The sequence below is a fragment of the Equus quagga genome, chromosome 14 (genome assembly GCF_021613505.1).
Source record: "Equus quagga isolate Etosha38 chromosome 14, UCLA_HA_Equagga_1.0, whole genome shotgun sequence".
Taxonomy (NCBI): domain Eukaryota; kingdom Metazoa; phylum Chordata; class Mammalia; order Perissodactyla; family Equidae; genus Equus; species Equus quagga.
In genome coordinates this window covers 93,693,553-93,708,834 of record NC_060280.1, presented here as the reverse complement: position 1 = coordinate 93,708,834, position 15,282 = coordinate 93,693,553, and the positions used below count along the sequence as shown (strand labels likewise).

Genomic DNA, 15,282 nt, shown 5'->3' with positions numbered 1-15,282 from the left:
GGGGGGGGGAGAAACTCAAAAGTGAGGTGATCTGGCTGAAGCTTTAGGTAAGGAACTTAACAGTGTGACGCATCTCAATGATTCAGCAAGCCGCGGCTCCGAGGGGGTGGGGGTGGGGGGGCTCAGCTGGGCGTTTTGGGGTGCGAGAAGCCGCCCAGGGGCTCCCCCGCACTCCAAAACGATGCGGATGGGGAGGGCGGGGGAGAGACGCCCCATTCTGCAGCCTCCACGGGTCTACTTAAGCTTAGATTACACCTGTCAGGGGAAGGGAGAGGGGGTCCGAGGCCGAATTCCACAGCCCGTACCCTCAGCCCCTCTGCTGAACCCCAGCCTGCGGCCCGGGGACGGTGGGTACCACCCCCAGCCTGCTTTGTGCATGCTCCTTCCCCTCTCCCCGTCTCCGCCATCCTGCCTCCCCTCTCTCCCCCCACCAGCTCCCTCCGCCATCAGAATAGCGTGCAAGGCCCGGAGGGACCTGGCTGGACCCCCGGCCCACGGGCTGACCAGCGGCCTCGGCATGTTGGCATTTTTGAGCTGGACATTTTGCTACACGATAGCTATTCGTGATTCTAAAATTTTTTTGGTAACCTCTCTCTCTCCCCACTTTTTTTTTTTTTTTGGTTCTAGCAGAAAATAGGGTGACATCTTGCCAATCGACTGACTCCCCTCTCTGCCCCCCGCTCGCTGCGGCCGCCGGAGATGCGGGGCTTTCCAAATGACGAGGTGTAATCTAATATTCCCTCACCGCCCCCCCCCCCCCAAAAAAAAACAGAGGAAACAGCGATGCAAAGACTGTCAGGCAGGCAGCAGGCGAGAGGTGTCGAGAGCTCAGTGTTCCTGCAGAACGCCCCCTCCCGGCCGCCCGCCACGCCCGAACCCAGGAAAGCCTGCCTCCCCCCCCACCCCGGGAGCCCCCTCTCCCCTCAGGATGAGGCTGGGATGAGGAAAAAGGCTGGGTCTTCATCTGCCATCACCGACCCCCAGAATCAAGTCAGAGGCCTTGGAGACCAGGTAGGGGGGAGATGTGGCCCGGTGCGATCAACAAACACTGGGTAGCTTGCCAACACACCCCAGGGAAGTATTTCTGGACACACGGGAGGTGAGGGGGGTTCCAAGCCCCAATATTTGTATCTATTTTGGGGGGAGGGCCAGGAGGTCAGGGGAACACTTCAAGGCCACAACCACCCATTCTATGGCTTAGATGCCACCAATTTCATTTTAAACACAATTTGTCCCATAAAATGCCATGCTACGGATCTGATCTGAAAAGGCCTGGAGGTGGGTCGCAGATCAAGGATTCTGAAGAACACCTGGAAACTGGGGCAGTCTAGACCTCCCGCTGGTATGGGACACAGGGTCCCAGTTTCTGAGCTCGGCATTCGAGACCAGGCACTCAAGAATCCCAGCCCCCTCGTGCCTCCTCCCAAACTCCAACCACATCTCAAGTCCCCTTGAAGGTGGAAAGGTCTTCCCCATGTCTCCAGCTTGCTCCGAGCTCTCCTGGCACGTTCTCATGACATGGGGTGGGCAGCACACTATCTCTCTTTTTTTTTTTCTTGAGGAAGATTAGCCCTGAGCTAACATCTGCTGCCAATCCTCCTCTTTTTGCTGAAGAAGACTGGCCCTGTGCTCACATTCGTGCCCTTCTTCCTCTACTTTATACATGGGACACCTACCACAGCATGGCTTGCCAAGTGGTGCCATGTCTGCACCCAGGATCCGAACCGGCGAACTCCGGGCCACTGAGAAGTGGAGCGTGTGAACTTAACCACTGCACCACCGGGCCGGCCCCATGCAGCACAGTATCTAACTGGGTCCTGTGCATCGTGGTTCAATAATGCTATGTGGCTGGACCACGTGGTAAAGGCAGCATCTTTAGCCGCTCACTCACACCTTAAAGGCTTACAATTTTAAAGAGAGAAAAACGAAAATGAACAGCCAGGGAGCATGTAAGCTGATCCTCTTCCCCGGGGGAGTTCTGGAAGTAAAGCTGCCGACAGCGTTAAAAAACACAGGCTGGGTTTTGACTCTGGCCCTTTGGATCCCAGAGATAAATTTGGGGGGAAGGGCAAGTCTGAAAGCCCCACCCCCTTGGACAATCCAGGGTCAGCAGAAGCTGGAGACTTTGAATGGAAGGAAGAGGTAGGTGGGGGTGGGGATTCCTCGCAATCATTAAGTCTCGGGACCGGCTGCTCCGGCAACAATGTAAATATTTGTAACTTTCAGAGCACGCCAGGTGGCCCGCGGCTTCCAGTGGGCTGGTGATTATCTGCAAGGGCAGCTTAGCACCCAAGCTGGGCCCTTTTTTGGCCTCCTTCTGATACAGTGGCTGCAGAATTTCCTAGGGGAGCAACGGGGATAAGATGAGAGATGCAGCTCTGGGGAAACCATCCATCTCACGGGAATGGGGTTGGAGCCGGGAGACAATGTGATTATGAGATGGGCTCCGAAAAGCACCAGAGAAAAAGGACATCTGAGCAAACGAATTTTAGCTTCTGCCCCATGACTCTTTTGAAAGCAGTTTCCCATAAGCCATCTTATTGCAACAGTGGATCTGTGAGGTACATAACGGGGAAACTGAGGTCCCCGAAGAAGGGAAGTGACTTGCCCAGATCATTTCCTTCAACTCTTTACTTCCCTGTTCTACGACAAAACCACTGCTGATTTCTTACGTGCCATGCGCTACACAGGGCACTTCATGAGCACTAATTAGCCTGACGGAATCCTCCTGCCTCCCCTGTGAGCCAGGCACACTGACATCCTTACTGTTCAGATGAGGAAATGGGAATTAAAGCAATCAAGTGACTAGCCTGAGGTCACACACTCAGGGAGGGGCTGAGGCAGGGTTGGAATCTGAGTTTGCCAGAGCCTAGGGTCTGTGCTCTCACCACTAGGCTACCCTGTCCCCAAGTCCAAGTGCTCTTCAGAGACCCTCAGCCACCCCTCAGTTCCAATTTGCTGGGACCCAGCTTTGCTGGAGGGCCTGGGAGACCCCTCTCCTCCATCTTTTGGGGTCTTCCCTGAGGGTAGGGCTGGCAGCTCTCACACTGGATTCAAAAGGAGACAGGAGAAGTAAATCCCCTCGGGTTGCGTCTGAAGTCCTCTTGCCAGCTAGGCCCTGGACTTCATCGGGAGTTCAGAGAAAGCAAGTGAGGGACAAGGACGGGTAAAAGGTGACCCCAAACAGGCTGGCCTCTGCCCTCAATGATCATCTATGTTGGGGAGTGAGCTGGGGGCTGGTGGTTAGAAGTCTAAATGGATTTTATTGGGGGCTTGGTTTTTCTTTGGGGTTAAAGTGGGACTCTCAAGGGTTTGCCTTTCCTCAGGGAGGGAACAGAAGGTGGGAGCGTGCATCTCCGAAGGTTTGCAAGAGTGAGAGAGACACACAGAGAGAAAGAGAGCGGAAAGAGAGAGAGAGAGGAAGGGAGAGGGAGAGGCGGGGAGGCAGAGAGAGGGGGAGAGGCTGCGTCCAAAATCCCCAGGGTTTTCTCCAGAATTCCACAGTTCTGATGCTCAGGTACTCAGAAAGTGACCGTGTTGTATTTCTGGACAAAAGATGCCTATGACTGGGCCCAGGGCCTGCGAAGGGGTGGGGGGGAGCAGCCAACATCACCTGGGAGGCGGAGGCATAGCCCTTAAAGGGCAGGCTAACTGGCCAACCGTTTCTTCCAAAGCCGGTCATGCTACATCTCCTGATGGGCGGTTCCGTATCTGTGCCCAGCCAGGACGCACCAGGTCATCACACCAGCTGCTGTTTTGGATGCTGCCTACATGCCACGCGTGCATCATTTTGGGCGGCCTGTCTTAAGGCGACCACTTCCCACGTTGGCATGTGTCGCCACATTGAACAAGAACTCAGTATGTTGGCTGTCCACTCGCCTGTGGTTCGAATGCTTGTTTTGGGGATGCTTTCAGAGGCTGGGAGGTGGTCTCACGCTGAGGCAGAAAGATGGAACGAGGCTGCTGAAGCTGCCTTCCAACACGGCCGCCCTGTGGGGCCGGACCACCCGCTCTGCATCAAAGGGGGCCGGCCAGCGAGGTCAGGCAGATCGGGCTGCTCCCCCGACACACCCCACCCAGGTTCCGACCTCCCGCCGTTTGTGTATGCCACCTCCCTGGCGCCCTCGAGCCCGGGCGGTCACTTTCTGCCCCCAGCATCCCAGCTGTGGGACCCCTTCCACCCTCCCGGATGGTAGTTGGGACAGGAACACTGGCTTGTATATACCACAATGCGTTTGGAGAACAATCACAGAACGGCTCAGCCCAAGACACCGAAACTAAAGAGCACGCAGCACGAGACACAACCGAAGACGAAAGGCGTTGGGGGAGAAGGGGGCCGGGCAAAGGGGACGGGAGGGAACCAAAGAAAAGGAACCAACTGACTTTTCCCCCCGCTTCAAAAGGAAACAGAACCAAGAAAAAATAATAATAATAATAAACAAAAAGAAGAAAGAAAGAAAAGCGAAGGAAACCAAGGAGAAAAAAACGGAAGACGAGAAACACTCCAACAGAAGGTGTTGGGAACCAGCAAACCGAACCGACAAGAGTGGCATGCAGAGAAATTGGTACATTCTCCCAGCATGCATCAGGCCCAAGTTACCATGACGACGAGGAATGCAAAAAAACTTAGCAACAACATTACCAACAGATGCAAAGAGGCCACCACAATGCAAGCATCGCCAGTGTGCGGCCGGCCCTAGGCCGGGCTGGGCGCGGCTGAGGTTTTCGTGTCTTTCTGGGTTTTTGCTCTCGCTTGGCGGTTTTTTTTGTTTGTTTGTTTGTTTGTTTGTTTGGTGCGCTTTGCGCTCATCGTTCGTATTCCGTTATTTATTTATTTTTTCTTTGCGTTCGTTTTTCTCTTATTTTCCGGGTGCGTGTCTGCGGGTGTCTGTGGGCATGTGCGTGTCCGTGTGTGTGTGTGTGTGTGTGTCTGCGCGTGCGTGCGTGTCACTTTCGGAATGTAAAAATGTGGGTAAAGAAAGTCAAAAAGAAAAAAAATACACCAACCTTCTCGAAGTTCTGAGGAATGTAAAGGGGGTTTGATGCAGAACACAATGACATGGGGAGAAGAGAAAAAATAGGGGAGATACAGAGAGTAAAAAGAGGACTTGCCAAGGCTATAAGCTGTCATAGTCTGTTGTTTTTTTTTTTTTTCTCTTTAAACCAAAAAAAAAAAATTGAAATTAAAAAATAAAAAAGAACAACAATGAACTTTTTTTTTTTCCTCGACACACACGAGCTACATCTGCCTTCCACGATTCTTTTCTTAAATTCAATTTTGGAGCGTCTGAGACCCAGGCAAAGATGGCAGGGCTGGACCCCCGAAAGGAAGGAGGCTCGAGCCGGGGGACCCCCCACCGCCCTCGTCGCGCCCTCGCTGGAGCCCCGGCCCCCACCCCGTGCCCGCTGTCCACACTCTCCTCGAGCTCTGCCAGACTCACAAACCCCCGTCCCGGGTGTTTGCAGAGAAATAAGCGGGTTAGACGAAGTACTGGTCAGTTGGAGTCGGGGACCCGCGCGGTCACTCACCAGAGGCGCCCGCGTGGCAGCGGATGGGAGGCGGGCCCCCTGCCCGCCCGCCCGCGCGCGCCCGCATTCCCGTCCCCTCCCTCATGCAGCCTCCTTCTCAGAGATTAAGATGCCAAACCCCCCCCGGAGATGCAGAACCAAGCTGCTGCTTCAGGGCCCCCGGGGGGCTGTGCGTGGCGGGCGTGGGGGGGACCAGGGGGCTGTGGGCGCCAGAGGACCGCCCAGCCTCCCGCGTGGAGAACGGTAGGGGCTGCCTGCGGTGGATGCGAGAAGTGGGGCTGGAGGAGGGCGGTGCAGTCGAGGACACAGAGTCAGTCGGGGCACCCTGGGGTGGGAACGGGGGGGGGGGGGGGCGCGGAGGCTGTTTCTATCACGAGTCTGATCGGAAACAGCCATCAGGAGGCAGGAGATGGCGGAGTCCAAATGCTGGTGGAGGAGCAGCTTAAAATTTCCGAAAGGGCCCAAGAGGTCCACGCGGGGATGAGAGGGGGCTGGCAAAGCATCTGGGGGATGAGGAGCCCCCTGCCAGCTTTGAAGGGGACACCGAGGGACCCAGAGGGAAGTCTGTATGGATGCTTCCCAGGGTTCCCCTGGGCGGGCTGAGGATGCTGCCCCCGGGTGTGACTAAGGGGGGATCGGAAACCGGGGCGCCCAGCCTCGCGGGCGTGCGTGCCTGCTTCAGCCCGCTGCAGGGCCAAGGCCCTGGGGCATATGTGCCTGCTGTCGCCCGGGTCCCTGTGGCCTAAACGCATCCTTTCCTGAGGGTGACTAGGACAAGACGGAGAGCACCAGGCTCTGGGACGGCCGAGGGTGCGGGTTGGGGGGCCGGCCTGGAAGACCCCTCCCCAACTCTTAGACCGAGGGTGCCGGAGGGGGTGGTGAAGCGGGGAGCTACGAGGCCACGGAGTCGGGAGAAGCAAAGCCAGCACGTCACAAGGGGGGCACGGCACACACACCACAGAAGCCAACTTGGGGTGGGGGGTGGCGGGCGGGGTGGGGCAGAGGCCTGCAGGCTCCCCCAGCCCTGTGGGCCCCAGACTGACCCCCTGGCCCTGCCCCACTCCCTCCTGCCGCCCCCAAGTCCTGCAGCCCACGGGGCATCCATCACGAGGCCCGGGGGTTGGGGGGGGGTTGAGCCACCCCCATTTACAGGCAAAGGAAGACCGAGGTCCTGTTGTGACCGGGGTGGGGGGGCCTCCTGCTTGGGTCTGCAGGGTACAGGGGAGCCCGGAGGCTGTGAGCCCGAGGAGGGAGGGGGGACAGGAAAGGGGGATGGGGGAGGTCCCTGCCTTCGACGTGGACGCGGCGTTCCCTACCTCGCACGTAGAGGTTGGCGGGCGACGAGTAGCGCACGCCGGCGCTGTTGGTGGCCACGCACTCGTATTTGCCCTGATCTGTCTCCTCGCTGCTCTCGATCTGCAGGGCGCCTGCGGGGAGAGGGGAGAAAGCCTGGCCAGTCAGGGGAGGCCTGGGGGATGCTGGGAGGGCGGCCCCACAGTCCTGGCCAGCCCGGTTCTTGTTCTTGGCTGGGCCGGAGACGCCGACGAAAAGAGCCGAGCGAACCCGTGAGCCCCAGCCGGGCCAGGGTCTGCCTGGCTCGTCTCCCCACCACCCCAGACCGGCCTGGACAGACCACATGCCGCCCCAAAAATCCTCCGCTCCCACTGTCAAAGCAGCTGGTGCTTCCTAAGTGACTGCTACGCTGAGCCACGAAGCTGGCGGGGCGGGGGGGAGCGCATGTGTTCAGAGAATCAGCAAGTCATGCTCTCCAGGCAAAGGGGAAAGAGGACGTGGCTATCACAAGCCACAGTCATTCGAAAGACCTGGCATGAGCAATGTGCCAATTCCGGGAGCTGGGGACGGGTTTGCTGGTCTCAGCCAGCGTCTATGTGTCAACAGACGTGGGCCTGGGGTCCTTGAGTGTGTTTGGAATCTCAGGCCTCGAAACCCACAGTGCCCGTGAGCAAACGGAGATGGGGCCGTATTTCTCCAAGAGGGTTTGGAATTTCAAGATGGGTTACCCCCCATGATAGCTGAGGCAAACGATGTTGAGACCGAGACACATGGAGCATGTTTGAAATCCGAGGCCTGGACCCACGGCTTCTGTATCTGGAGCTCCCTGCAGGGGGAGGTGCGTTTCCCCAGGATTTCAACTCAGCTGAGCCAGGAGGCCTCAACTCCCTTGAGTGCTGTGAAACCACAGGCCTGGATTCGGAATCCTGGGGCTCACGAGGGACTGAAGGAACTTTCTCGAGTGTGTTTGCAATTACGGGCCAAGGCCCACGTCTGTGGTGCTCACAGGTTAAGGGGGAGAGTTTTCAGAAGTGTTTGAAATCAGAAGTCTGAAGGCAAACCTGATACCCACAAATAGAGTGGAGGTTGAAATGCCTCCAGTGGGTTTGAAATCATAAGCATGGATCAAAGGATTTGCTGCTCGTGAGGGAATTAAAATGTAAAGAAGAGACCAATGTTCTCCAGCATATTTAAAACCAAAGGCCTTGGTGCCCACGAGTAAATGAAAATAGGGCTGACTTGCCCTCAGCGTGTTTGAAGTCACGGGCCCAGATCAAAGACTTCCCAGGAACACAGAAAAATGAATGAACCTTCTCAAGACTATTTGAAAGCACAGGGCTTGATGAAACAGTATAGCGCCCACGAGTAAATGAGAACGGCCAAGATTTCCCCAAAGGTACCTGAGCCCACGGCCTGGAACAAATCCTCATTCTCACAAGTAAATGCAGCTGAGCGAACATCTCTTGGTATGCTTGAAATCACGGGTCTCAATAAAATACTTGTGTGCCCGCGAACAAATGAAAATGAGGCCAAGGTTTCCACAAGTATGTTTGAAATCTGAGCCTGGATCCAAGTCCTCATTTTCATCAGTAAATGAAACTGAGTGAACATCTGCAAGAAGGTTTGCAGATCCGAGGCTCCAATCAGAGTCTGCACCAGGAGTCCAAACAGCCAGTGCAAACTCCCCAGCGGACCACTCCTCCCGGCTTTGCTCACGGCTCTCCCTCGAAGTGATGTGGACCCACAGATTGGGACGTTCTCTTGGGGGGCCATGGATGAAGGTTCTGCCCCTGTATAACACTCCCTACTTTTCCCTGACTTCGAGGCTCTGGGGAAGCAGGCTGGCAGGTATTCCTATAGAGGCCCAGAGAGGGCAGCAAACCTGCCCTAGGTCACACAGCATTTCGTGGTAAAGCCAGAAGCAGACACTGACTCTTCTTTGGGGCTCCCACCCAGACCTATTCTAGTCACTTCTCTGGGGCACCACAGGGGGCTGCCTTTGAGACTCCCTGTCGCTCTGCACCCTCAGGCTGGACCCCCTCCCCGATCAAAGCTTTCAAGCTGGAAGGCCCCCTCAGCATGTTCCTTTTACAGATGGGAAAACTGAGGCTGGAGACGGACCACGGCTGCACACAGAGCGATGGGCAGAAACCCGGCTCCCAGCGCTCTGGGGCGGGGGCCACGGGAGCTCAGCAAGTGACGCCCCCGCCCCGTAGCCAGGTGACTCGAGATGCTGCCGCGGCCACACTCGGGGCCCCAGCCACAGACAGCAACACAGACACAGAGACTGGACGGACAGCGGGCAGGGTGGCGAGGATGGGACCTGTGGAGGGGGCCTGGGGGGCTGGGCGGGCGGCGAGAGAGTGTGAGTGGGTGATTGGGCGGGCAGGAGGGGCCTCTTACCTCGGATCGGTGTGCTTTCTGTAAGGGAAGCAGAGAGAGTCAGGTGAACGTCAGAAGGCAGTCCTGGGGGGGCCGGGGGGCCCCAGGGAGGCCGGGCCAGGCCCCAAGCCAGGCCTGTCCACTCTGCCCGCACTCAGGCTGAGCCAGCCCTGGGCCTGGAGACCCTGCAGGGCTCGCGGAGGAAGCCAAGCCAGGCTCCTAGCAGGAGGGCTCCTAGCCAATCAGGAGGGCTTCCCGGAGGAGGTGAGAATCTCCCGGGGAAGGAGGAGCTGAGTCTAGAAACCCCTCCAGGTTGGCCGGATGGGCGTCGCCAGGCCCCAGGGAGGTCTACGGCCTGGCCCTGCTGGCTGCCTTCCTTCTGGGCCGAGGGAGGGAGGTCTGAGGCCTCCCTGCCTTCTTTCCTCCTTGGGAGGGTCGGGGAGCAATGGGGGTCCGGGGATTTTGTTAGAGACAGGGGGAGGGGTTAGTGCCCGGGTGGGCATTAATAAAGCAGAGGGAAGTGCCACAGACAGGCCAGAGAGGCGGGACAGGGGAGGGTGGTGAACAGGGGTCGAGGGCAGAGCGAGGGCCCCGCAGCCTCCTTTGCTTCCAAAAGGAAAAGAGGAAAGAGCTGTCGGTCTGTCTGCCTGGGGACACGGACAACGCAGGCGGAGGGAAACGGCGGCCCCTGCCAGAGGCTCACAACCTTGGCTCATCTTCCCGGGGGACGTCTCTCTCTGCTGATGACAAACCCCCTCCAAGGACCCCAGGGGCAGAGAAGCTGCCAAGGGTCAGACGGCACAGCTCCTCCTGTGTAATCGAGGCCTGTTTCACAGACGGGGAAACTGAGGCCCAGAAGGGGCTGGGGAATCGTCACATCAGGAGCCCGAGGCAGAGATGGGCCATGAACCCAGCTGGGGACCCCCTCGCCTGAACTTTGGGGGGGCTCCCGTATCATCTCTTGCAAGATCCCCAACCCAACAAGGCTGCTCTCTCTTCTTTACATGGAGAACGTGGGAACCTGCCGAAGGCTTGTGGTGTGGAGAACGAGGATCCGGGTCAGTGGGAATCCAGGTCGGCCCCGCTCTAGGATAAGGATGGTCGCACCAGAGGCCAAAGAATGAGACTCCCCCAGATGGCCAAATAGCCCATGGCCACTACACTGAGAGGAAAGGACGCGCCACTTGGGGATTAAAGGTGGTTCTACTTGTCACCCCAAGGAAGATGACCAGGAACTCTCATGGGCCAATATCAGTCATTCTCACTTAATAAGAATTAGCCCAGACATCGATTTCAGGGAATTCAGGCTGGATGCTGGGAAAAGAAGATGAGAAATGGCCAGTCCCAGGCCAGCTGCAAAACTCTCTTCTCACCCCAGCCCCCAAAACTTATGTAATTTCATCATTGTCCAGCAGCGTCAAGGCCCAGAATGGCGACTGTCACGTGAGAAATTCCAGCAGCCCCAGGATTGCCCTCATGTCTCCTCAGCCCTCATTCTGGGGTCTGGCCGGCCACTGTTGGCCTTTTTTTTTTCCTCTTTTCCTTTTGGGCTCTGCTCTCGGCAGCATCCCCCGGCCCCGGGGCCTGGCTGGGGAGGGCAGGGTGGCCAGTGGCGACGGGGGGGAGGCGTTAGTAAACATGCCACGTGGAGTGGGTCACGGTTACTGTCACGGTGGCTGTTAGTGTGGGGGGAGGGGACGAGGGCAGAGGGGACGTTAGTGGTCGACGTGGTGAAGAAACGAGACTTACCAAAGGTTTCTGAACGTTTACAACGGAGGAATAAAGAAAAGAGAACAGGAGCGTTACCGGGGGGTCACGCAGAAGCCGCGTCCTCGCTGGGGCGGGGAGGGGAGGCCGCCAGCATCGTTGGATTTATGACGATGAAGAAATAAGGCAGCTGGGGTTCCCGGAGCGCCCGGGACGGGCCAGCCTTCCTTCTGGGGACAATGCCGGGGAGCCGGGACACTTTATGGGGACACAGGCACAGAGGGATGACAGGCTCTGGGACACGGCTGGACCCCAAGGCCAGGCCCTTCACCATCTCGCTGTATTGAGGCTACCACGGCGGGGGCTGGCGGGGAGGCCACTGGACCCCCCAGCGGAAACCCCCCAAGCCGCAAACATCCTCCAACAGGCCGGGAGGGGAGGCTCTCTCTCCCCCGCGTGACATCGGGGTCTTTCCAGGGAGGAAACTCTGGGTGTAACGGCTGCCCTTTGCAGGGCTTGGGTCTTCACTGGGGGGACAAGAGGCGGAGGATGGGCAGGTGGAGCCCTCAGAGGACGAGGCTAGGCCGTGAGTGGAGGGGGCATTGAGAAAGACCGAGAGGCCTTCAGGCAGGGGTGGCTCCAGGTGTGGGTCGTCAGGGGAAGCGCAGAGAGAAAGCAAAACGTGTGTCCCAGCGTGTGTCCTCACAACGGGCTGACACACGCAGAGTGCACACAGGCACATCCCTGTCTCACGTGTCTGCACATATGAGGATGGGGGGGGTGTGGCCAGGGACGTGTGCACACTGCCCACGTGCACGCACGCGGGAGGGACTGTAATGCGGGTACACGTGTGGCCGAGATGCGCGCGGACAAGCTTTGCTCTGGGAGGAGGAGGGGAGCCGTGGGCAGACGGCATGGCCGGCGTGCGCCCACACACGGGAGGCAGGTCAGGCCAGCACGGGGAGCCGGGACACACACACACACGGACACATCGTGAAGCAGTGGGACGACTGACACAACGCACACACAGCCCCGCAGACGGACGGACTCACGGATGGGACACGTGGGTGCGATGCCCAGACACAATTGTGGAACCGCCCATCCCCGAGGTGGCCAAGGCCCTGTGCTCTGTCCCAAGGGCCCCCTGGCCCGGCCGGAGCCTGGGCAAACAGACTGGACGGCCTGTCTGTGCCCTGTTATGTCCTTACTGCTTCAGTCTTGGACACACTCTCTCCCTGCAGCTCTCTATGGCTCCCCATTACCTGCTGCCTCCTCTGGAGATGCCCACTGCATCAGCTCTGGAAACACTCTCCCACCTTTGCGTTATGCAGCTCCCCTCTACCCCTACCTGCCATGACCTCATTACGTCCTTACTGGACATGCCTACTGCTTCCACACAGAGAACGCTCTCTCTCTATCACCTTCCATGGCTCCCCAGTACCCCTGCTTGTCTATGCCCGTTATATCGCCCCTGGGTCAGCCCTGAAGATGGTCTCCCTCAACACGCACGCCCTCCACACCCTCCCCCTGCGGCCCCCCGTGGCTCCCGCGTCCTCCGGGCCACCCGCACTCACCTGATCGCAGCTGCTTGATGCGCCCGTTGCTGGCGCTGGGGTCCACGGGCAAGAAGTCCTTGAACCAGGTGATCTCGGGGTCGGGGTTGCCGCTGGCGGCACAGAGCATGGTCGCCGTGCGTGTGCGCTCCACCACCTTCAGCTGGGGGCCCATGTCGATGTTGGGGAAGCCGGGGGGCAGCTGGTCCTCTGAGGGCGGAGACAGGGGGAAACCAGGCCGGCGCCCGGCGAGTGCACGGTCAGCCCTGCGCGGTAGGGTGCGGGGACCGGCCGGCCCTGGGCCAGCCCTGCCTGGCTGGGGGACCTTCTGTCCGGGGGCAGGATGGCCCCCCAGAAAAGGACCCAGACTCCTCGCCCACCGCTGGCCCCCATCTTGGCCCCCCTCGCTCCTCTCTCTCAGTCCAGCTGTATGGGCCACCTCATTCCTCAAAGGCGCCTGGTTCCCTCTGTGCCACCCCAGCCCCACCCCGGCCATCTACTCAACCATGTGGCCTTGGCCTCGCTCACGCCCACAAGTTTTAAACCCTCCTGGACTCCAGGATGTCTGTGCATCCACAGAGTGATCACGACGCGTCTGGGGCCCCGCCGTGTTCCTACCACCCAGCGTGGAGCCTGGTATATAGTAGGCGCTCAATAAATGAGCAAAGGACCCAGGGGTCCCAGCTGCCGTCAACCCGTGTGAGGCACCATGCCTCCAGCCTCGGTCTCCCCATCTGCTGGCCAGGGGCCAGTTTCCCCCAACGGCAAAGGGGGTGGGGGGACACCATGCCCCTCCCCGGGGACCCTCGGTCCCCGAGTTCCAGTGATCGGCAAGAATGTGGTTGCAGACTGAGGTGACGAGACGCCCAGCAAATGGAGGGGGACCCTTCCCTCGTGGGCTGTGCACATCGCACATGGGCTCTGGGGCCTAATTTACTGGAGTCGATGCCGGGGACCGGGGGGCAGTTGGGGGGCCCCTGACAGGCCTACGCGCTCCAGCACCTGGACTCCAGGGACCTTTTGCTCTGACCCCTAAGACCCCCGGCTCCGGTCTGGCCTGTCATCCGCAGCACACAAAGCTCCCCCGGGGTGGGGGGCAGCGAGCAGGCCCCCCGTTATGGGCTTTGTGGTCCCCCAAATTCATACATTGAAACCATAACCCCAGGACCTCAGGATGTGGCTGCATTTGGAGAGGGGGCTTCAAGGGAAAATGAGGTCCCTGGGGCGGGTCCTGATCCAATAGGACTCGGTCTCTAGAAGAGATGAGGACACAGACGGACGGCACAGAGGGGAGACCACGTGAGGACTTGGGGCCCTCACCCAGAGACGCCCCCAAGCCCCCAGCTCGGCGTCTGCAGTCTCCACGTGCCAGGCACCGAAGGAGGATGGCAGAGCCGGTCCCCAAGTGCTACAGGGAACAGAAAGATTCTGGGGACGATCAAAACGTCTGTCAACAGGGACTCATTATACGCAGGCCCGGCCCCCCTGGGGATGGGACACCAACACCAGCAAAAGTCACCCTACAGATTTGGAACAAAGGCCAAGATATGTCGCTAAGCGGACAGAGTTCAAGTGAAAGGTGGTGTAAACTAAGGGTGGCCAGCTCGGGCCCCTGGGCCAAACTTGGCCCTCCGCTCGGTTTTGCGAATAAAGTTTTATTGGCACACGGCCACACCCACCCATTGCCATGGCAGCTGCACAGCTTCCTGCTCCAGCGGCAGAGCTGAGAAGCTGTGACAGAGACGGTCTGGAGCGTGGGGTTAAGAATATTGATTCTCTGGCGTTTTAGAGAAAAAGCTTGTCACCTCCCGGTGTAGACGAGGCTGCTCTTTGCGTAAAAGGGAAATGACACACTTGGATTTGCTTACAAATCTCCAGAAGGGGCACAGGGCATGAGGGGGGGGCGTTGGGGGACGGGGAAGAGGTGGGTGAGAGGCCACCGTGGAGGGTATCTTCCCGGGCCCCCCCCAGAGACGGGGCCTAGGTCGCAAAGGGGGAAACTGAGGCTCAAACAGACGCCCAGCTGCCCCAAGTCACACAGCCAGGACATGGCCAGGCTGGGATTTGTGCCCAGGCCTGGTGGAGCCCGGAGGGCGCTGGGGTGGCGCCTGCAGGACCCCCAAACCGGGCCTGAACCCACCGGGGTCTAGAGGGGCAGCTGGACCCTGTCTGAGGTGGTTCAGGCCCCCCGCCTGGACAACCTCCTGAGAGCTCCTGAGGGGCCGCCAGTGACGTCACCAGAGGTGAGGCCCAAACACGGGGCCGCTGGCTCCCGGCGCTCGGGGCTGGCATGTGCGGCATGTGCACGTGGCGGCCGCTCGCCCACGGAGGCGCCCCACGCGTGTCCTCATGCCAGCACTCCCCACGGGGTCCCCGTGAGCATGGTGGGCGGCCGCCGGCCCAGGTGGGGGGCAGCGGGGCCGCCTGACATTCCCGAGGGCTCCTAATTAAACACAAACGTTCATTGCCTTCCACGGCGGCCCGATTCCTCGGAGTTTAATTAAAACAACGGCCTGGGAGCCGTGAGCGGGGTCCGTGATCAGATGGCGGGAGATGGGGGAGGAGGGAGGGGGAGCACGGACCCTGCTGGGCTGGCTGAGAACAGAGGGAGCCAAGGAGGCCCGGATGGCGGGGGGGCTGGACTCAGCCACCCGGGGGCTAATAGATGCTCGCTCGTCCTTTGAACTCTCAGTGACGGCGAGGGGGCCGGCGGTGCCATCTGTGCCCCAGAAAGGTCAGGGCAAACGGGCTGGGAACAGGCGGGGCGGCTGGCGACTCCTCCCTGCTCCCCCTCCTCCCTCCATCCCGCGACTCCTCC

The 15,282-nt window shown here is 59.3% G+C and overlaps 1 protein-coding gene across 4 annotated transcripts in view; it reads right to left on the bottom strand.

Moving 5' to 3' along the window:
- PTPRS (protein tyrosine phosphatase receptor type S) overlaps positions 1-15,282 on the bottom strand; it is a 66,240-nt gene that overhangs the window by 37,240 nt on the left and 13,718 nt on the right. For 2 of the 4 annotated variants that reach the window (XM_046685362.1, XM_046685364.1), the window contains exons 5-8: positions 12,486-12,674; positions 10,954-10,962; positions 9,226-9,243; positions 6,846-6,956 (exon numbers count right to left, since the gene is read on the bottom strand). In XM_046685362.1, the coding sequence (XP_046541318.1) occupies positions 6,846-6,956; positions 9,226-9,243; positions 10,954-10,962; positions 12,486-12,674 (327 nt within the window). The remainder of the gene's footprint in view (positions 1-6,845; positions 6,957-9,225; positions 9,244-10,953; positions 10,963-12,485; positions 12,675-15,282) is intronic. The other 2 variants (XM_046685363.1, XM_046685365.1) reach the window with 1 other exon arrangement.